This window comes from Capsicum annuum, chromosome 12 (genome assembly GCF_002878395.1).
Source record: "Capsicum annuum cultivar UCD-10X-F1 chromosome 12, UCD10Xv1.1, whole genome shotgun sequence".
Lineage (NCBI taxonomy): Eukaryota > Viridiplantae > Streptophyta > Magnoliopsida > Solanales > Solanaceae > Capsicum > Capsicum annuum.
In genome coordinates, this window is record NC_061122.1 from 155,060,694 (window position 1) to 155,083,750 (window position 23,057).

At 39.1% G+C, this 23,057-nt stretch overlaps 1 protein-coding gene and 1 long non-coding RNA gene across 15 annotated transcripts in view; both read right to left on the reverse strand.

Annotated features, from left to right (window-relative positions):
• Positions 1-1,208: 1,208 nt before the first annotated feature.
• On the reverse strand, positions 1,209-9,432 carry LOC107851023. 4 transcript variants are annotated; one of them, XR_007047966.1, is made up of 5 exons: positions 8,938-9,432; positions 3,616-3,710; positions 1,748-2,888; positions 1,598-1,680; positions 1,209-1,518 (listed from the first exon to the last, which is right to left on the reverse strand). It is a non-coding gene; the product is annotated as an uncharacterized LOC107851023 (long non-coding RNA). The 4 variants fall into 4 exon arrangements; XR_007047965.1 differs by lacking the exon at positions 3,616-3,710 and having other exon boundaries at positions 1,209-1,521; positions 8,938-9,429; XR_007047967.1 differs by lacking the exon at positions 3,616-3,710 and having other exon boundaries at positions 8,978-9,427.
• A 959-nt stretch (positions 9,433-10,391) lies between these two features.
• Positions 10,392-23,057, reverse strand: part of LOC107850957 (protein LUTEIN DEFICIENT 5, chloroplastic) — a 32,781-nt gene continuing 20,115 nt past the window's right edge. For 9 of the 11 annotated variants that reach the window (XR_007047977.1, XR_007047976.1, XR_007047975.1 and 6 more), the window contains one exon: positions 22,756-22,881. Coding sequence is in view for 2 of the 11 variants with exons in the window: in XM_047400430.1 (XP_047256386.1) it covers positions 10,689-10,823; positions 10,988-11,053; positions 11,198-11,258; positions 22,750-22,881 (394 nt within the window). In the remaining 9 variants the exon portion in view is untranslated. Of the gene's footprint in view, positions 10,824-10,987; positions 11,054-11,197; positions 11,259-22,749; positions 22,882-23,057 lie in introns of those variants that run through there. The other 2 variants (XM_047400430.1, XM_016695817.2) reach the window with 1 other exon arrangement.

Sequence of the window (23,057 nt, forward strand, 5' to 3'; positions counted from 1 at the left end):
AATAGAAGTGAAGGAATTCATCTTTAATGGTAAATGGAATGTGGAAAAGCTTAAAGAGTATTTATCTGATAAGTTAGTCAGTCACATCACTAAATCCATTAAGCCTCAAACTAGAATGGCAGAAAATGATAAGGCTTGATGGATGGGGAACACCAAGGGTGAATTCACAGTGAAATTATCCTATCAGATTAAGAGAAGTAGAAGAGATGAATTGGAGTGGTTACAAAACATCTGGATAAAAGGAATCCCTTTTAAGATTGCATTCTTTCTATGGAGACTATGGAGGAAAAGAACTGCCACAGATGATAATCTTAAAAGGATGAGGATTCAAATTGTATCGAAGTGTAATTGTTATGAAGGAAGATTCATGGAGACTATGAACCATTTATTACTAACAACCCCTATAGCCCAACAGCTATGGAGGCATTTTGCTTCTTATGCAGGTATTAACATAGAGGACTCAATTTGCATCAAATCATTTTTAAGTGGTGGAACTATGAAGGTAATTCTAAGATGAAGCAAGTCACAAAAGCAATTCCTGCGATGCTAATGCGGGAACTATGGAAAAGGAGAAATGCATGGAAAAAATGTTACTTTAGATAAGATGAATCATCAATGCCTATTGAATGTTTATCATCTTATGAAAGTAAATTTTCCATGGATAAAAGAAGTACCTATTTATTGGAATGGCATGTTGGATACATTAACAAGTTATAAACCCAGACTTCACTACTTAAAGGTGAAATAGAACATACGGGAAGAGGGTTGGGTGACATGCAATGCAGATGGAACTAGTAAAGAAAATACAGGTATGAGTTCATATAGCTTTTGCATTAGAAACAGTGAAGGCAATCTAATATATGCAAAAGCTCTTAACATTGGAATCTCTACCTATATGGAAGCAGAATTATTAGCAATCTTACAAGTTATCAAATATTGCATTAGTCGTGAGTTTCTACATGTACATCTTCAGACAAATTCTCTTGGGGTAAAGAGAATGATTATAGGGGAACGGAAGGTCCCTTGGTTACTAAGTGAAAGAATAGAGGAAATTATGGAACTTGTAATTACTCTTGACATTCACATTATACACATGTTTAGACAAGATAATCAATTAGTGGATTTCATAGCAAACACAACAATAGAGCAAGAACAAATGCTTCAATTTCATAATTTCAATCAACTACCAATCAAGGGAAGGCAGAATCTAAACATAGACAACATGATGATTCCTTATATAAGGGTTAGAACAAAGAAAATATCAGTCACACATAATCAATAATGAAAGGCAAGAAAAGAAGGACCACAGAGTTTCACAATTATTACATTTATAGAATAGTTTATGGCCATAAGGGCAAAATAACTGTGAGAAAGCTAACTAACCTAAGCTACATCAGCCAACAAAATTGATGACCAGCAAAAAGTTAGAGCAAAGGAACAAGATCTGCAATACAATGCTTGTATTCAGCTAGGAGTTTCGAAAGACGGAGATTGGAAGCAACTTGTTTTTCTCCACTTCTGCTTCAGTTACGAAGAGTACATGGATTAATGAGAGTAAAGGGATCTATTAATCAAAAGCAAAAAGGTAATAGCTTACACGGATCTATGGAACTTATATACAGTGTTCACACTCTCTATCGAGTTTCAACTAAACTCATGGACCTCCACCGAATTTCACACCTACAAGGGAAAGAGGTCATAAAATAGAGAGAATACAAAATAAAAGCAAGAAAAGAACACTTCTTACTTCTTCAAGCTGAGCAGGAAGAAGATGCACACAAGATGATGAAGGTAATTCACCACCCACAACAAGAGCAAACGGAGATGACGATTACAAAGGACTAACACAAACATCCTCAACGACAGAAAGGACGTATGGATAAAGAACAAGAGGATCAATTAGGAAACCTTAATATTAGGGTGCCTTTTATAGACCCAAATTAGGTCATTGGATCGGGTTTGGGCTTTTTGTTTGATATTTGTTATTGAAATGTTCTATTTGGGCTGACCGGACCCTTTTGATAAAACAAACCTTGAGTCCACTATTAATTAAAAAAATAAGGAGATCCCATGTATCCTACTCGCTTTATCTTATCTATTGACGTTATGACAAGGGCTCTCAATTATATTTTTTAGGGTGATTTCTTTATGGGATATGGTATTCATAAGTTAATCCCAAATCTCAATCACTTGGCATACGCTGATGGCACTATTATCTTTACTTCTTCTAATGCATATTCCCTTGAAAGATTATGTTGATTTTATAGGATTATGAACAAAAATCTGGATAAAAGGCTACATAAATCAGAATATTTTTAGGAGAGTGAAACAAACCACGGGAATGGCTAAGGATTCATTTTATCTCAAATACCTTGGTTGTTCAATCTAACACTTAAAGAAGAAGAAAGAACACTTTAAAGATTTGATGGAGAAAGTGAGAAATAAAATTCAAGCATAGAAAGGTAGACTACAGTTGTAACGCCTCGAAAATGGATCCCGAGACGTCACACGGTGTTAGGAACACAAGTGATCCCAAGCTAACCCTTGTACTTGCATACTGCTAAGCAACTGATTTACATATGTATAAAATGACTGAAGTTACTGTGCGGAAATATAATCATGAAATCTAAAAAAGAAACAATGCTGATACAATTTTATATTCTGATGAAACTGGAGAGCAGAACTAAAATTACATGACTGACTCTGACTGGCGTCACTATAGATAGCTGGGATGCGACTCCAACTACTACTAATCAATACATATGAGTAAGAAAGTAAAGTACATAAATAACATCTAACTGAAATCCCCGAAGTAGGAGGACTCATCATCTGCTAGCTGAAATTTGAACTGTCTGATCATGATATATGGACTACAACTGAACTGGTACCTACATTATTAAACAATGTAACGCATAGACGTATATGTGGGATCAGTACTTTTGGAATGTACTGAGAATATGGGGGTGAATACATAAGTAAAACAATATCTCAATGTTCGTATAAACTTGTAAAATAATGCATGCTAAGTATAAATGACTCACATTGGTTGGAATAACTGAAAGCTAAAAATCATGAATCATGAATGATAAAACATACTGTATAAATCTTGTGAGTCATAACACTTAGTTCTAAAAGTTGTACTTTCACTTAGTTCTAAAAGTTGTACTTTTACTCTTTCTGCTAGTTGACTAAGTAGAATTGAAATTATGTTTGTTTTCAAATCATGCAGGCTAAGTGAAAAAGGACTCACCTTTATATCTGTAAACTAAAAGCTGAAATTTCATAGCTAATGACTTATGTAGAACAATATCGGCATAAAATCGTGAGCCTTTACACTTAGTTTCTAAAAGTTTTTATGTTGTTCTTTTCTATTACAATTACTCTGCTCTGTAGGGAATTCTTTTAAAAACTGTTCTGTAAAGTTTTGCTATATGGAGGTTTTTCTAACCAACATACACTATGTGACTATTATAGTGTCCAACATCTAGTTCCCTTATGAAAAAACCTCACGTTGGGGAGAGGTGTCATACTCTTGCCAAGGAGTATAACCTAATCTAAGTGATCACAATCAGTATTTGTATCCATATACAAATGAAATATAATCTGAATCTGTACCTACGTTGACTCGGAGTTCTGGGGAAGTAGGATGCGCTAAACCCACACTTTCCGCTCGGTGCTAAATACTACTCCCTTTAATCTGTATGCTCAATCTGTAGGAAATCCCACTTTAAAAGCTAGCATAAAGGTTTGTAATGAAAAAACCAATTATGCATCTGTCTGTTTTAAAGCAATCATCTTCTTGAAATTTCAATACTCAAACTAGGGACTTAAAAAACACAAGCTTTAAACTCATGTAAATTCATAGCAAAACATTATTCTTAATATACTTCTTGAAATACTTCAACAACATCAATATAATGAGATCAACATCATGATATCATGCTTAAACTCAAATTTGAAATCTGTAATCAATGCCTCAAATCATACCCATGGTATTCAAATCATAAAAGAGAATTCTTTAAATCAAGACAATATGGAATTTCATGCTTCAATCCCTTTATAAATCCATAACTCGAAACAAGGTACTTAAGGTATGAACCCTAATTGAAATTCATGTAAATTTAAGTAAATTCATCTTTAAAAGCTAATTTTGGGCACAAGGATGAAAGAGGATCCTCGTTCATAACCCCACATACCTTGCTTGATGAATTGAATGTCAAATCTTGAACCTTTGACTCTCTAATGGTGTTCTTGAAACTTCTTCTTGAAGTTCTTGAACCTGGAACTTTGGATTATAAGTTTTCTTGGAGTAGGAGTTATGGGATTGTTCTTGATTCTTGGAGCTAAGGTTTTGTTCTTGGAGAAGAAAAAGATGAATAATGAAGCATCTATGCTATTTGGGGCTAAAATTGTGTGTTTTGGGCAGATTTGGGTGAGGGTAAATGACTCAAATGCCCCCCCTAACCTGTCTTTTAACACACAAAACTGGGCACCGACGCGATCAGCGACGCAGTGAGCGACGCGATTAGCGGCGTGTCATGTCTTCTAAATCGAGACGGCCATCGACGCGATGCAGCGATATCGCGTCGAGGCTCTATTTTGGCCAACCAAACATGCCCCAATCCTTCTTCGAAAATTTTGAAACTCAGTCCTGGATGAAATGAAAACTTCGTTCAAGGAACTCCAACCCATTTATTTACCATTCCTGAAAGACACTCCCTTGGAATTAGGAATAAATTGGAATTAGGAATAAAGGGAAGTTTTTTCTTTCTTTCAATCCAAATAAGAGAACAAAGAAAGCACTCAAAAATGAAAGTTAGATAAAGAAGTGTTGAGGTACTATGGACTACCCTGATCATGAAATAACTTAGAAATTGACATTCCAAGGTCGGAACGGTCAAGAATAAAGTCTTCAGAGTTTAGAGGCCAAAAGTGAGACTAAGTCTTCAACACTTAGCTAAAATTTCAGGTCCTAAGTCTCTAATGTGCCTCTTTTGAGCTGAATTGAACTACAAAGAATACGGGGTATTACAACTCTATGAACATCTTTCACCTATAGAGCACTTCATAAACTAGGATAATGATCATGACCTTATATTCACATAGGAATCATTTGGATTAGAGCTTACACACGTAGGAACGACGGTTAGAATTCGAGCGCGAAAATACGGGGTAACAACTGTCTTATAAGGGAAAGGAAGTGCTGCTGAAAAGTGTTTTACAAAGCATTTTCACATATGTCTAATCAACAATTATCCCTCCTAAGAGTATGGTTAAAGAATTTAAAAGGATTTTGCAAAATTCTTTTGGCATAATAAAGAATCAGGAAAAAGTAAACATTGGTCTGTTTGGGACAAGGTTTACAACAAACAACAACAACAAACCCAGTGTATTCCCACTTTGTGGGGTCTGGGGGGGGTAAGATGTACGCAGTCCATACCTCTACCTCTGATGAAGTAGAAAGGCTGTTTCCGAAAGACCCCCGGCTCAAGTTACGAGATATCAAACAAACACATAGTACAGCACAGAAGCAGATGACATAACATAGATACTGCCGCCATAAGGAATATAAAACAGAGTAAAGCAGGAATGCAGGAATATAAAGCAGAGGAAAGCACACAGATTCGTAACAAACATAGAACACGGAACACGGAACAGAACATTGAATACGGAATCATACCAGGAATACACCCCCACCAATTACCTCCCTACATTAGCGACCCGAACAGGCCCTAATCCTCTGCCGTAATTCGCGTCTTCCAGACCTTCCTATCTAGGGTCATGTCCTCGGTAAGCTGTAACTGTTCCATGTCCCGCCTAATCACCTCACCCCAGTACTTCTTCGGTCTACCCCTACCCCGTCTAAAACCATCCAACGCTAGCCTCTCACACCTACGGACCGGGGCATCCATGCCCCTCCTCTTCACGTGTCCGAACCATCTCAATCGTGCTTCCCGCATCTTACACTCCACTGAAGTCACCCCAACCTTCTCCCGGATAGTCTCATTCCGAGCTCTATCCCTTCGGGTCAGTCCACACATCCAGCGCAACATCCGCATTTCTGCCACCTTCATTCTTTGGGTGTGGGAGTTCTTAACTGGCCAACACTCCGCTCCATATAGCAAGGCCGGACGGACTACCACCCTATAGAATTTACCTTTAAGCTTGGGCGGCACCTTCTTATCACACAGCACCCCCGATGCAAGTTTCCACTTCATCCATCCCGCCCCGATACGGTGCGAGACATCCTCGTCAATCTCACCGTTACTCTGGATCACGGACCCGAGGTACTTGAACTTATCCCTTTTCTTTACCTCCTGCGCTTCTAGCCTCACCACTACCTCATTCTCTCGCCTTACGTCATTAAACTTACATTCCACATACTCTGTCTTGGTTCTGCTCACCCTGAACCCTTTAGACTCCAGAGTTTGCCTCCACAGCTCTAATTTGTCGTTCACACCCCCTCGCGTCTCATCTATCAGGACTACATCGTCTGCAAAAAGCATACACCACGGCACCTCCCCTTGGATACGCCGCGTTAACACATCCATTACTAGCGCAAACAAAAAGGGACTAAGAGTAGATCCCTGATGCAATCCTGTCAGGACAGTGAAATGCTCTGAGTCTCCTCCCGCCGTCCTCACCTGGGTTTTCGCTCCCTCATACATATCCTTAATTACTCTGCTATATGCCTGCGGTACTCCACTCACCTCCAAGCATCTCCAAAGCACCTCCCTGGGGACTTTGTCGTACGCCTTTTCTAGGTCGATGAACACCATGTGCAAATCCTTCTTCCTTTCCCTATATTGCTCCACCAACCGCCGTACCAGGTGAATTGCCTCCGTCGTCGAGCGGCCGGGCATAAATCCGAACTGATTTTCCGAGATAGACACTATCCGTCTCAGCCTCACCTCGACCACTCTCTCCCAGATCTTCATAGAGTGACTCAGTAACTTAATCCCCCTATAGTTATTGCAACACTGAATGTCCCCCTTATTCTTATAGAGGGGGATCATGGTACTCCACCTCCACGCCTCGGGCATCTTTGCTGTCCTGAAAATTTCATTGAACAATGCAGTCAACCACCTTACACCAGCCTCTCCAACGAACTTCCAAAACTCCACCGGTATCTCATCCGGCCCCGTCGCCCTACCCCTTCGCATCCTGCGGACTGCCTGTCTAACCTCGTCTACCTTAAAACGTCTACAATAGCTAAAATCCCGACACTCCCCTGAGTGCTCCAGTTCCCCTAACACAATAGCTCTGTCCCCCTGAGTGCTCCAGTTCCCCTAACACAATAGCTCTGTCCCCTGAGTGCTCCATAGAAGTTGTTTGTCAAGCAATGCACGCCAAGTTGTGGTGAAGATACAGGACACAAAATACTTCGTGGATAAATTTTCTTTGAAAGAAGTATTGAAAAATAAATTCCAACTTTAGAGCAATGAAGAGAGGGATCCCAAGTGTGGAAAGCTAAAGAAGGGAGGAAATTGAACACTACTTATGGTGGGAACCAAAGAGTGGCACATCTTCTATTTTATTTGAAAACTGGATCAATTCAGGTTCATAATACTTGCACCCTACTGAAATTCGCTCTTGCCATCCTTTGAAGGACATCAGTAAATTTCTAATAGAGGAAGGATGAAATTATGGAAAATGAAGGAGATAGTTCCAGAGTATATAGTCAATCATGTTAGAAATAAACTGAAGCCAGTTACATATGATAATGTCATTAATAAATAAATAGAATCCTGAAATGTTTGCAAATTGTGGATGTTGCATCAATCCGAAAAGAGAAACTATTGAGCACTTATTTCTAAAAGGTGAAATTGTTGATAAGGTGTAGAATAAGTATTTTGGTGTAGCTGATATCATAGATCAAAAATTCAATCTGAAGCAAAGTATCAGACTAAGGAACAATCAGGAAAGAAATGATTGATTAAGAATTGTTTTTAATGTGGTTCTTTTATTAATTGTATGGTTTATATGGAAGAGAAGGAACATCATCCTTCGTGGAGGCAGGTATTAGGAAAGGAAAATATACTGAAAAATTGATGCGACTGTAGTTAAATATATAAAATACTGACTTAATATGGAAATGAATGGCCAGAGATTGACTGAGATAATTGATGAACTGCGAATTCTCACATAAGCAAAATTGTGAAGTGGATTCCCCCCCCCCCCCCCCCCCCCCGACAAAGAGTGGCTGAAAAGTAATACTAATGGTTCTTCTAAAGATAACTCAGGCCCTAATTTTTTTGCATTCTGCATTAGAAACTGGAAAGGTGAGCTTTTGGTTGCTAACGGTTCTACTATACATGACACTACCTGCTTGGAGGCAGAGGTTATTGCTATCAGGGAGTGCTTATTTTTCAGCAAGGAGAATGATATTTAAAAAATTGTAGTAGAATTTGATTCTTGGACTATGATTCAGACCCTTAATGGAGTGTGGGATGTCCCATGGAGTGTGACAAGGTGGTCAACTCCATTAAAGCCCCCTAATAAATGTTATATTAGTAAGAGTAATTCATTTCCTTCGGGAAGGAAATACTCTTGCTGATTATTTTACTAACTTAGTTGTTGATTTTGCAGGTGGATTCCAATTTAATAATGTTGAAAAAGTTCCAACAACAGGCAGGAGAATCATTTATTTGGATATTTCAGGTACACCAAATATCAGAAGGACTGTTTGGGATACATGACAACAAGTACACAAGTAGTGTCGATGCATATGAGTCACAATGAGTTTCATAAAACAGTAAGCTAAAGTAGAGTAGAGTTTGTGTTCTTCCAAAGAGACACAGTACAACATTTCTATGGCTAGCTACTGTACACATCGAAAATATCAGAATAACAAGGTGGCATTCCAACACACATGCAAGAGGTGAGAGTAGGATGAAAATAATCTCAAATTAGGGGCGTTCATAAAAAAGACAGTACCTTTATTGAAAATAAAATTCGTGAATACAAAGATCTACACCTGGTGAGAGCTTGAGGTGTTGAATGATTGAATATTCAGATACTGGTACAGCCTAATCAAAATTGAAAGCTCCAATTTTGTGTTGGTATATCACTATAGCACAGATTCAAAGATATAAAATAAGTTCATCACTCTCATTGATTTCTTCTCCGAGTAGGTGGTGGTGTTAGCTGTGATAGAAGCTCAACCCACTGATTTGAGAAAGAATAAAGAAGGGATTGATACTTAGCTTAGAAAGCAAAAAAATCAAGTCGCAATAGACGAAGAGCTACATGATACACGAACGACTGAGAAAGGAATCGATCATCCTTACTTGAGCTAATCTGGTCTGCTTGTTGAAGTGGAAGAGACAACTTTGCCAAATGGTTATTATTAGGGATTGTTTGTTGGGCCAAGCCACTTTTGGGCTTGATCTTTGTAAATAACTTTTTTTAATTTAACAAAAGTATAAATAACATAAATACCAATCATTTTGGAAGTAATTACTCTTTCTCCCACTTTTTTAATTCTTTACTCTCTCTCCCTATTAATATACATAACATAATCGACATATACATAGCATTATATGTATATATTGAGATTTTTGTAATATGTTTAGGAAGTTGAGATTTTTTGTAATATTAAAAACATAAGTTGTGTATTTGTGTAATTTTTAGTTAATTAATAAATGAATCCAAAGCGTGGTTTTAATGAAAAAAAAAATAGAAAACTTACAATTTAGGAGAAAGGATATTTAGAAATAAAATACGAAGCTTCAAATAGGAGAAAGTTGAAGAAATACTGAGTTTTTAATAAGAATGCAACAATAACAACAACAACAAACCCAGTGTATTCTCACAAAGTGAGGTCTGGAGAGGGTAAAATGTACGCAGTCCATACCACTACCTCCGAAGAAGTAGAAAGGTTGTTTCCGATAGACCCTCGGCTCAGAATAGAGAATAGTACACAGGGTCGTAGTGAAACATGAAGTAGGATGGATGACATAATAGAAATAAGGAATAAGGAATAAGAAATAATAAAATAGATATCAGAGAAATACGAAATAAGAGGAATAGGAGCAATTCGAAATAAGAGATAGGTCACCCACCTAGTAGTAACATACACTCACAGACCAAAGACACCCACCACACCCAAACTCTCCATTCTGAATGGAGGAGGAAAAAAGTTAAAAGAGGGAAAGAAGAAATTTGAAATTGAAAGAATGCGGATTTTATGTTTTAAGTATATTTGTAAATATCCATTAAAGGTTTTTTTCAAAAAAAATGAGAAAATGAAAGTAGGTCATTTTGCTAATCGGAAACTTGAAAGGTCGATAAGCCAAATTTTCTCTACAACAAAGACTGATGCTTGAAAGGTCGATTACCCAAATTTTCTCTACGACAAATACTGATGACTACATCAACCGAGAGCTCAATTGAAATGAAATTTAAATCATTCAAGGCTTGAAAAAGAATACAGGTATATGCCACCAAAAGTGGATTCAGTTTTAATAAGATTTTTGCTTATAAGGGTCCACCGTATACCATTTTACTTACAGCAAAGTATCTATAAAATTATGGACTGACTTATCTCGACTGGCAGCATTAAAGGACCCCAAACATTCATGGTTCCCTGTTTGTTAAATACATGTTGTTGCTTGTATTCAGTTCTATTATGGTCGAACAGTAGAAGCTTCAGCTTCAGCTCTTTGGCTCGACACTGAGTTGACATCTCAACTATTCACAGATGAATCTACTTCTAATGATGGCATCTCCAATTTGGGCACTATTGGAGGTCTTGTTCTTCGTGTTACAGTCATTTTTAATCCTTCTGTAGTGTGGATAGTAGCTCCAGTTGTCATTTTAACCTACAGCAAAGTTGATTATATTCGAAAGTTCAGAGTAGGTAAGAAGTCACATCCTCAAGTTCATCTAGGTGTAAAAGGTACAGAAACAACCTATATGTCAGTAATAAGTCTTATCATTTACCAAAAAGAAATGCCAAAAATTAAGAGAGGACAGCATAACTCACAGGAGGAGCTCCAAGTGCCATTTGAAAATCAAATCGTCGAACAAGCATTGCAACTGCCACTATATTCTGAAGATAGATGTAAATCATGAGGAGGGTTCTTGAAGATAGTATAAGAAGGTTAGCAGAAACAGAATGCAGTAATGACTAAAGTCCCTTAGACATCTTTCAAAACCTGTCCCCACTGCTGCACTCTACTATTTGAAGGATTACCTCAAATGTGGCGAACATGTCTCCAACACATTTTCTTGGTCCTCCGCCGAAGGGAAGGTAACTGAAAGATGGAATGTAAAAAGCATGTTTTAGCTTATTGATACTAGCTCCACATGGAAATGAACAAAGATACTGGCATGGAAGTTACTGCACTTGTCTCCAAGAGAAGATAGATTAAATGAATTCGATGCAATATATCCAGAATGAGCACAACTGAGTAAACTTGATCAAATGCTTGGTGATGCAAAAACTGAATTAAAACCTATCTTTAACTTCTGAAGGCATCAATACTATCCAATCCATATGATTGTTACTTCTTTTAGTAAACAACAACAATATAACCAGTGGGGAGGATAGAGCATGCGCAGACCTTACCTCTCCTCAGGTGAGGTAGAGGGGCTGTTTCAGCTCAAGACAACTTTTACTAAATTACCTTTCTTTCCTTCTCACTTTTACATTTTTATCTAGTGTCCTCATTCATAAACCCCCTCCTTTAAAGAGAATATACAGCAACAGTTGAGGGGAAAAGAACATGGCTATGAGAATTACCCACTACGCATATTTGTACAATGGACAGCCCGCTACCAACTACATTGCTGAAGATACTTTTTCTGATGTGACATGGTATCGGAATAGATACTTTTTCTGATGTGACATGGTATCGGAATAGATGCAAATGACTCGCTTGAATAGAATAATTGCAACCCTGAACGGCTAGGTGGTATACCCTACAACTCTGAAATTCCACGGGCTATATGGAATCCGCCATTGACTCAGCGGGGAAGCCTCCAACCCAAGTATGCCGCAAGGGTTGGAGTCTCTGACTCTGCTACGCCACACTACCGTCGCCAACGTAAAATAATATACCCGGATCGACAAATCACAGTTTTAGGCTAAGAGTTACTTGAACTAAAGCCCTCTTCGGGTAACCACCTAACCCTCTTTAAACCATTTTTAACTCTTTAAAGCATGCATTCTCTGAAAACATATTCTGAAAACATACTCTGTTATGGCATATATGTTTATGGTATCGTCATACCATTGACTTGCAAGTCACGTCTCTGAGCCATTAATAGCATATAATAATCTCTATTTTCAAAACATAAGTTTGGGACCACCATGTCAATAAATCAATCCAAAGAAACTCTTTCTCAAACCTCATGTAAACACATACAAGGCACTCTCTTTGTCAAGCATTTCAATAATACAAGGTGGTCATGTCAAATTTCTCAATCACATGCAACTCTTTCTCATTTAAAACAAGGGTGTAATTATATCAAGAAGCTCCCTCTCATCATCTCTAAATCATGCTCAAACACTAAGGTATTGAGGAAACTAGTTTCAAAACCATAAATCATGCATTTCAAATCATTCACAATAAGATCATAAACTTGAATTTATCACAAGAGAGGGACTTCATAATCTGTACTCTCAAACAAATCTTAAATTTCAATTTCATACATATACTTGTAAATCAATTTAAGGGGCTGAGGCCTAAAAGCCAAAACAACAATATCAATAACATGCATAAAGCAAAATAAAAATCATGGATTTCAAACCCTTTAACAAATTCATGCTTTATAATCTTTAAATCATAATTGAGTGTTTTCAACAAGCCCATGCATTTTTAGGATAAACCCCACGTACCTCAATTTAGAAATTTGATGGATGATTGTTGAAGCCTACGATTTGGGGATTCCAAATCTTCAATCAATCTTGAAAACCCACGGTTAAATCTTGAGTTATTTGAGTTTTTAGTTTGCAACCCTAGAGAGTGTTCTTGAGTAATTTGGATGATTGTGAATGTATTCTGGTGCCTTTGGGATTAAATCCCGTGTTTAGGCTGATAAGGGGGTGGAAAATACCCAATATACCCTTAATGAGACGGAATAAAAAATATAACTGGGAGCCCGATTTCATGGGCCACCGCGACGCGCCACAATCGCGATGGCTCACTGAAATGACGAATGGGATTCTTAAGGTCACCGCGACACGGAGCCATCGCATTGTCCCACTAGTTGGGACCTGAAACTTCAGCACGACGCGCCACAATCGCGCTATGCTACTGGAATTTGACAATTTCTAAATAGGTCCCCTCTGTGATGCGCCAAGCACCAAAATGACTGTGTTTTACGACTAGAACTTAAATTAGCCATAACTTCTTGCCCGGGTATCGAATTTGGGCGAATCTTATATTGACGGAAAGCTCATTCAATTTCCCATATGATAAAAAGTCGAAATTAGGGAAATTATATAGTTTAGACTTAACTCACTTTGAAAGTCAAAAATGAGACTAAGTTTCTTTGATACAATTCTAATCATTTAACTCTAAGAGCATATTACCACGAGCTAACGCATGGACGATGTTTTGCGGGGTGTTACATTATGCCCCCTTGGGATCATTCGTCCCCGAATGATGATGCGAAACACAAACAAGCACGATTTAAAGTATACTAAGGCTATAAAAGATAAGACAAGGATTGTACCTTCCATTTCGTCATCCACCGGATCAAACAAGTCTGGGTATCTATCTCTCATGTTATTTTCTGATTCCCAAGTTGCTTCCTCAACTTTCTGATTTCTCCACAACACCTGAACCGACACTATCTCTTTGCTCCTCAACTTCCGAACTTGGCGATCTAAGATTGCAATAGGTTCCTCTTCATATTCTAATGAGTCTGTCACCTTGATCTCCTCTACAGGCAACACTAGGGAATGGTCTCCAATACATTTCTTCAGCATGGATATGTGAAATACCGGATGAACAGTGCCCAAACTTGCAGGCAACTCTAACTCATAAGCAACTCCCCCTATCCTTCTCAAAATCTAGTATGGCCCTATATAGCGGGACTCAACTTACCTCTCTTCCCGAAACACATGACTCCCTTCATAGGAGAAACTTTGAGAAACACCCAATCACTAACCTCAAACTTTAAGTCTCTTCTCCTAACATCGACGTAGAACTTCTGTTGACTCTGGGCTGTCTTAAGTCGTTCTCTAATAATTTTCACGTCCTCCATTGCCTGATGAACAAGATCAGGCCCAAACAACTGAGTCTCACCCACTTCATACCACCCTATTAGCGACCTACATCTTCTTCCATACAATGCCTCAAAAGGAGCCATCTTAATACCGGCATGGTAGCTGTTACTATATGCAAACTCTATCAATGGCAAGTGATTCACCCAACTCCCCTTGAAGTCAATTATGCAGGCCCTTAACATATCCTCAAGAGTCTAAATGGTGCGCTCAGCTTGCCCATCAATCTGAGGGTGGAATGCAGTACTTAGGTTCACTTGGGTACCTAAACCCCTCTGAAAAGACCTTCAAAACTGTGAAGAGAATTGAGTACCTCGGTCAGATATGATGGATACAGGTGCTCCATGCAAACGGACTATCTCCTCAATGTACAGCTTGGCATAGTCATCTCCCAAATAGTTAGTTCTGACGAGCAAAAAGTGGGCTGACTTGGTCAGTTGATCAACAATCACCGAAATTGAATCATACTAGCTTCGGGACCTCGAAAGTCCTGTGATGAAGTCCATATTGATCATCTCCCATTTCCACAAAGGCAAGGCTATCTCTTGGGAAATACCACCTGGCCTCATATGCTCTACTTTCACTTGTTGACAATTCAAACACAACAACAAAATTAGCCACATCACGCTTCATATTATTTCACCAGTAAATAGCTTTCAGATCATGATACCTCTTAGTAGAGCATGGGTGAACAACATACCTCGAAGTGTGAGCTTTATCAAGGATCCTCTTTCGTAACCCATCTACATCTGGCACACATAGTCTGCCCTGATATCTCAAAACTCCATCACCACTAATTTCAAAAGACATCACCTTCTGTTGACCCACATCTTTCTTGATCTGCATCAAGATGGGATCTTCAACCTGCTTCTCTTTAACTTCAGCACAAAGGGAAGATTTAGCTACCTCATGAACAACCACTCCCTCATATTCAGAATCCAAGAGTCGCACTCCTAGATTTGCAAGTCGGTGAATATCTTTCACCATCTCCCTCTTTCTCTTTTCAACATGCGACAGACTACCCATAGATAACCTACTGAGGGCATCGGCTACCACAATTGCCTGACCCGAATGGTAGTGCAGGCTCATGTCATAATCCTTTAAAAGTTCTAACCAACGCCGTTGCCTGAGGCTCAATTCTTTCTGCGAGAAAACATACTGCAAACTCTTGTGGTCAGTAAATATATCAACATGTACCCCATAGAGATAATGCCGCCAGATTTTGAGCGCAAACACCACAACCGCTAACTCCAAGTTATGGGTAGGGTAATTTCGCTCATGCACTTTTAACTGCCTAGACGCATAAGCCACCACTTTACCATGCTGCATAAGTACACACCCAAGTCCCACACGGGACGCATCACAGTACACAACAACCCCTTTCGTACCTTCCGAAAGAGTCAAAACAGGAGCAGTTGTCAACTTATCTTTTAATTTCTCAAAACTATTCTTACAGGAGTCAGACCACACGAATTTCACCTTTTTCTGAGTCAACTTAGTAAGTGGTGCAGCTATGGAAGAAAAACTCTCTACAAATCTTATGTAATACCCTGCCAAACCAAAGAAGCTCCGAATATCGGTTGGAGTCGTGGGTCTGGGCCATTTTCTCACTGCCTCAATCTACTGGGGATCAACCTTAATCCCGTCACTAGACACGATATGCCCCAAGAAAGCAATAGCATTAAGCCAGAATTCGCACTTGGAAAACTTTGCATACAACTCATGATCTTTGAGAGTCTAAAGGATGATTCGAAGGTGATTGGCATAGTCATCCTCACTCTTGGAATAAATCAGAATATCATCAATGAAAACTATAACAAACAGATCTAGAAACTGACGGAACACCCTATTCATAAGGTCCATGAAAGCCACAGGGGCGTTAGTTAACCCAAAGGACATCACTAAGAATTCATAATGACCGTATCGGGTTCAGAAAGTTGTTTTGGAAATATCTGACTCTCTAACCTTCAACTGATGGTATCCCGAACGAAGGTCTATTTTTGAAAAACAATTAGCACCTTGAAGCTGGTAAAAAAGATCATCAATTCTAGGAAGAGGATATTTATTTTTATCAGTGACCTTTATTCAGCTGATGGTAATCTATACACATACGCAGGGAACCATCTTTCTTTCGCACGAAGAGTACAGGTGCACCCTTGGGAGAAACAGTAGGACGGATAAAACCTTTATCTAGAAGATCTGCTAGCTGCTCTTTCAACTCTGCAGGAGCCATTCTATATGGCGGAACAGAGATGGGACAAGTATCTGGCAACAAATCAATACCAAAATCTATCTCCCTATCAGGTGGTATTCCTGGGAGATCATCTGGAAAAACTTCTGGGAACTCATTCACCACAGGGACGGATTGAAGAGAAGGGCTTTCGGTATTCGAATCTTTAACCCGAATAAGATAATACAAACAGCCCTTAAAAATGAGTTTACGGGCTTTGAGATAAGAGATGAACTTCCCTCTAAGTGCTAAAGAATGTCCCTCCTATTCTATTACTGGTTCATTCGGGAAAGAGAAAGTAACCTTTCGGGTTCTGCAATTTAGCGTGGCATAGCACAAATGAAGCCATTCCATCCCTAAGATAGCATCAAAATCAACCATGTCCAATTCTACGAGGTCTGCCGCAGTATCCCACCCACAAACAGTCACCGCACAATTTTTATACACCCTCCTAGCCACAACAGAGTCTCCCTCCGAAGTGGAAACAAAAAAAGGTTCGGCGATTACATCGGGCTCAAACCCAAAACCAACAGCCACATAAGGGGTCACGTAAGACAAGGTAAACCCGGGATCAAGTAACACAAATATCACGGGAAAAAATTTGCAACATACCAATAACTACATCCGCTGAGGCTTCTGCCTCTTGGGGATTGGTCAAGGCGTACAACCAGTTGCGACCGTTTCCAGCGGCTGAAGTGGCACCCTTCTGAGGCGGTGGTGGTGCAGATAAAATTAGCCTGTGACTTGGCTCCACCAACATTACCCTTTGCTGCCGGACATTCTCTTTGGAGATGGCCTGGCTGGCCACACGAATAACACACCATAGCGACAAACTGACATCTCCCTGGATGATTCCTCCCATATTTCTCACAGCGCGGGTATGTCCGAGAGGTCTGAGCTACACTTCCTTGAGACAGTGAACCCTGCATCCTCGGCCCCTGCCTATACTGAAAATCCTGAGTGCGTTGTCCGGCTGGGGGTCTGGTCACCGGGGCACTGGCTGCAGACTGCGCATTACCCTAATTCTTCTTCTTCTACCATTTGTTACCCCAATTCCCACTCTGCTGCTGACTGTAGCTCTGGTCTGCTGTTTTGGCTCTCTGTCCTTCTCTCTAGATTCAGCGATTTTCTTTTTCTTTTCCTCAACTTGCTGCATGTGGACTGATAGCCTGGCAAAATCCATGTCCCGGTTCAACATTGCTCCTTGACATTCAAGCACTAAGTCATCTGAAAGGCCGGATGCAAATTTCCTCATTCGGGCTCTCATGTTACTAGTCATCTCTGGAGCATAACGGGCTAGTTGGTTGAACCTCTCAGAGTGTACTCCTAGACACTCATCTTACCCTGCTTTAGATTCATAAACTCTTCGGCTTTGGCCTCCTTTAGCTCGAGAGGAAAGAATCGATCAAGGAAGGCTTCCACGAACTCGGCCCAAACTGTGGGCTCAGCATGCTCACTCTTTGAATCTTCCCACTCGTTATACCATTAGTTCGCTACATCCTTAAGCTGGTAAGCCGCTAACTCAACCCCCACTACCTCATCTACATGCATCACCTTAAAGATCTTCTCCATCTCGTCCACAAACTCCTGTGGATCCTCTTCTACCTTGGTACCAGTAAACTTGGGCGGGTTTATCCTCATGAACTGGCCCACTCTTGTAGCCTCAGACGTAATAGACGCAGACCCAATATCTTCCGACCGTTGAGTCTGTGTGGCTACCAACTGGGCAAACATGTGAATGGAGTGTCTGAATTCTGCATTAGATACCTCTCTCCCACGAGGCTGAGTGCGGTTAGTCCCCGTTCGAGGAGCTCTGGGCGCCCTAAGTGGGCTGGTCTGAGTGGGTGGGACTCCCGGAGTAGCATCAATCTCCGGAGTCTGAGCTCTATTTCGGGTCCTCATCCCATGAGTGGGACGGACCTCATTTGTTTGTGCATTCTGATCGGCGCCGGGGAGGCATGATTGTTTTTTTGAAACACAAGAGATCATCGATTAGGGGACAACTCAGACTCTGAAGCACGAACTAAACCACAAAGAAGAGAAACATTCCTAAACGCCTAGTAGCCTTCTGATTATAAGTGTGGAGCGCTACACATCCATAAACAAGATTCAACCCGACGCAATTTCGCAAACACCCTGGGACCATGAACCGTGCTCTGATACCAAGTTTGTCAAGACCCAAACTAGGGCCTGGCCGGGACGAACATCCCGAATCATGAAGGCCCAAGCGTCCTACTCTCATGCACAACATTCACATAATAAAAGAAGATGCGGAAATATAATCTGATATGGAAACATGGTCATACTCTGGATTTAGTCTAACAATAAGGAATGAAATCCGAAATCGACTAAACAACATCTGAAACAGTCTTCGAAATCTCTACTACATGAAAATCTGACAACTATCTGAAAACTGGGACAAGGCCCCCAGTAGACCAAAACAACGGAATAACATAATCTGAAATAACAGGCCTTCTGGAACAAAGAAGGCTCACCACTGAACGGATCACTTCTCTCTGGAATACTCTACTGATTAGTCGGACCCTTAGACTGAGCCTCCGAACCTGGGAGGTAGGGTGTCAATACAGATGTACTGGTACGCAGAGTAGATCCAAAATACTAATTTATATTCAACATATATAAGAGCAATTTAAAACAGTTCATAAACATATCAAATAATAAGAAATCTCATGGGAATTTTCGAAAGACTCTGTAAAACCATCTGAACTCTGTGACACTCTTCATTTTACTTCTGCTCTAGGTGGTATACCCTACAACTCTGAAATTTCACGGGCTATATAGAATCCGCCATTGACTCAGCGGGGAAGCCTCCAACCCAAGTATGCCGCAAAGGTTGGAGTCTCTGACTCTGCTACACCACACGGCCGTCGCCAACGTAAAATAATATACCCGGATCGACAAATCACAGTTTTAGGCTAAGAGTTACTTGAACTAAAGCCCTCTTTGGGTAACCACCGAACCCTCTTTAAGCCCATTTTTAACTCTCTAAAGCATGCATTCTCTGAAAATATATTCTAAAAACATACTCTGTTATGGCATATATGTTTATGGTATCGTCATACCATTGACTTGCAAGTCACGTCTCTGAGCCATTAATAGTATATAATAATCTCTATTTTCAAAACATAAGTTTGGGACCACCATGTCAATAAATCAATCCAAAGAAACTCTTTCTCAAACCTCATGTAAACACATACAAGGCACTCTCTTTGTCAAGCATTTCAATAATACAAGGTGGTCATGTCAAATTTCTCAATCACATGCAACTCTTTCTCATTTAAAACAAAGGTGTAATTATATCAAGAAGCTCCCTCTTATCATCTCTAAATCATGCTCAAACACTAAGGTATTGAGAAAACTAGTTTCAAAACCATAAATCATGCATTTCAAATCATTCACAACAAGATCATAAACTTGAATTTATCACAAGAGAGGGACTTCATAATCTGTGCTCTCAAACAAATCTTAAATTTCAATTTCATACATATACATGTACTTGTAAATCAATTTAAGGGGATGAGGCCAAAAGGCCAAAACAACAATATCAATAACATGCATAAAGCATAATAAAAATCATGGATTTCAAACCCCTTTAACAAATTCATGCTTTATAATCTTTAAATCATAATTGAGTGTTTTCAACAAGACCATGCATTTTTAGGATAAACCTCACGTACCTTAATTTAGAAATTTGATGGATGATTGTTGAAGCCTACGATTTGGGGATTCCAAATCTTCAATCAATCTTGAAAACACACGGTTTAAATCTTGAGTTATTCGGGTTTTTAGTTTGAAACCCTAGAGTGTTCTTGAGTAATTTGGATGATTGTGAATGTATTCTGGTGTCTTTGGGATTAAATCCCGTGTTTAGGCTGATAAGGGGTGGAAAATACTCAATATACCCTTAATGAGATGGAATAAAAAATATAACTAGGATCTGATTTCATGGGCCACCGCGACGCGCCACAATCACGGTGGCTCACTGGAAATTGACGAATGGGATTCTTAAGGTCACCGTGACACGGAGCCATCGTGTTGTCCCACTATTTGGGACCTGAAACTTCAGCGCGACGCGCCACAATCACGCTATGCTACTGGAATTTGACAATTTCTATATAGGCCCCCTCCGCGATGCGCCAAGCACCAAAATGACGGTGTTTTACGACTAGAACTTAAATTAGCCATAACTTCTTGCCCAGGTATCGGATTTGGGAGAATTTTATATCGACGGAAAGCTTATTCAATTTCTCACATAATAAAAAATCGAAATTAGGGATATTATATAGTTTAAACTTTACTTTGGAAGTCAAAAATGAGACTAAGTTTCTTTGACACAATTCTAGTCATTTAACTCTAAGAGCATATTACCACGAGCTAACGCATGGGCGATTTTTTGCGGGGTGTTACACCCGGATAATTCAAACTAACATTACTCTAAATTATCTGGCTGTTTATAAATCCTATCAGTACTTTTTTTCAACTGTTAATTTAAGCACATCACTCAAGTAACTAATGATATAATATAACTGGACTTTCTTTTCTTGCCTTCCAGAAAATGGTAGAAGAATATAGATCTCTGCCAAAAATAAGAGGCTTAACTAGGATTAATCATGATCACATCCTAGCGTATTTCACAACTTTAGCTTCGAAAGAATAGCAAGGACTACACATGATCTTTTGCGATGTTGATATTAAGTATGGACAAGGCAAAAAAAGAAATAGCTGGTGGAATACTGTTCCTTCTTGTATCTGGTGGGTATTTTGGAGAGAAAGGAACTCCAAATGTTCTGACGAGAAGCACAAATCATTTACAAAGGATTAAGTTAGATTGTCTTTTGTTCTTTCATTCTTGGTGTAAACTGGAATATGCTAATGAGACAAGTTTTATTGGAGTTCATGGAGTCCCTTTAAGTTTAGCAGAGGGTCAAAACTTTTGGTTTTATGCTCACATGTACGGAATTTACAGTACTCCCCTTGTGCTGATTTGTGAATACAATTCATTACCTTTCCAAAAAATAATAGTAACGACTCTGAAGCAAGGATAAAAGCAAAGTCTAGAGGCATATAGGCACAGACAGAAATTTGAAAAACAATGATAATGACATATAATGCGAGTCACATTTTCGGTTTTCAACATTAGATTTTTACTGAAAATTCTAACAAATTGCCTTTATCAACTGTTATCTGACATGAAGTCGGAAGTGGTTTCATGTATTAAGAATGCTATGTGGCATGGTTGAACTATCACTTAGTGAACTAAAAAATTTGCAAAGTCAAGGTTCTTCAAATAACTCAAAAAAGGACTCTGCAAATTTTCCAATGCAGTGATCTTTTACTAAAAGTAACCACCTTACGGGAGTTACTATAAACTACATCAGAAGAAGCAGTATAGAGAAGGAAAATTTCGAGGAAAAGAATGGACATCTATGTCAGTGAAGCATTATTTGCTGCACGAATTGCTGTCTAAAACAAGAGATTGATCAATAAAGTTCTAGAAATATTTGTCGCACAGCAACCAGAAACCCAATCAACTGAGTCATCTTTCAAATTATGTCCTTGATTTGAAGAAAACAGGATGTTAGGTTGCGAGACCGCAATTAGCCCAATAGAAGAAAATCATAAGCTTGAAGAAAAGAAAAAAAAGACGTTGGATGATGCAGGCATCAGAGGCTTGTGGGAAAATATAGATATCTTACTATCACCAGACTATGATTTACTTGATAAAAAAGTTAAATTACGTTTTAGGTAATACATAAATCCCAACCATTTGGTGGATCTTCCAAGCATGCATAACTTCACTATATTTCCAGTCTATTTCACCAATGTTAGAAAGAAGGGAGAGTTTAAAGTGTAAAAATTATCTGCATAACTAAACAATATTTCCAGTCTATTTCACCGATGTTAGACTGAAGGGAGAGTTCAAAGTGTAAACATTATCTATCTCATACTACTACAAATGTTGAAAGAGACCACATATAACATGGCTCAAATCCATATGATCAAAATATTGATGACAAACGTAAAGTTTTTCACCTCAGTAACTCCAAATTGAAGTGTCAACTACCATAAATATGATTGCCTTCAATCATGTCATTTTCATTGGTAAGTCATTAGGAAAAAAGTAACAGAAAAAAACATTTCTCTCATACTTCGATAAAATTAGCATGCACTTCCAGAATGACTAGTACTTCTACAAAAAATACAGAAAAATTGAGCTACCTCTTTTGTACACAATACAATAATGAGCTGAAAACTGCAATACCTGTAATTTTGGTTTGTCTCATTCGGGTTAGGTCCATCTAATGGCCACCTCTCGGGATTGAATCTAACAGCCTCTTCCCAACGATTGGGGCATCGATGCAAGTTCCAAACAGAAATGAAAATGTCTTCACCCCTGTGAGAAATAACGGAGAAAAATATAAATGAAATTGTGTGTTTACATAATTACATTCAGACCCTATTTATAGACACTACATTACAATCCTTTTTCAAGTAGGATTTTATATATAATTCCTTTTCCTACTCATATTAACACTCCCCCTCAAGCCGGTGCTTACAAGTCATATGTAC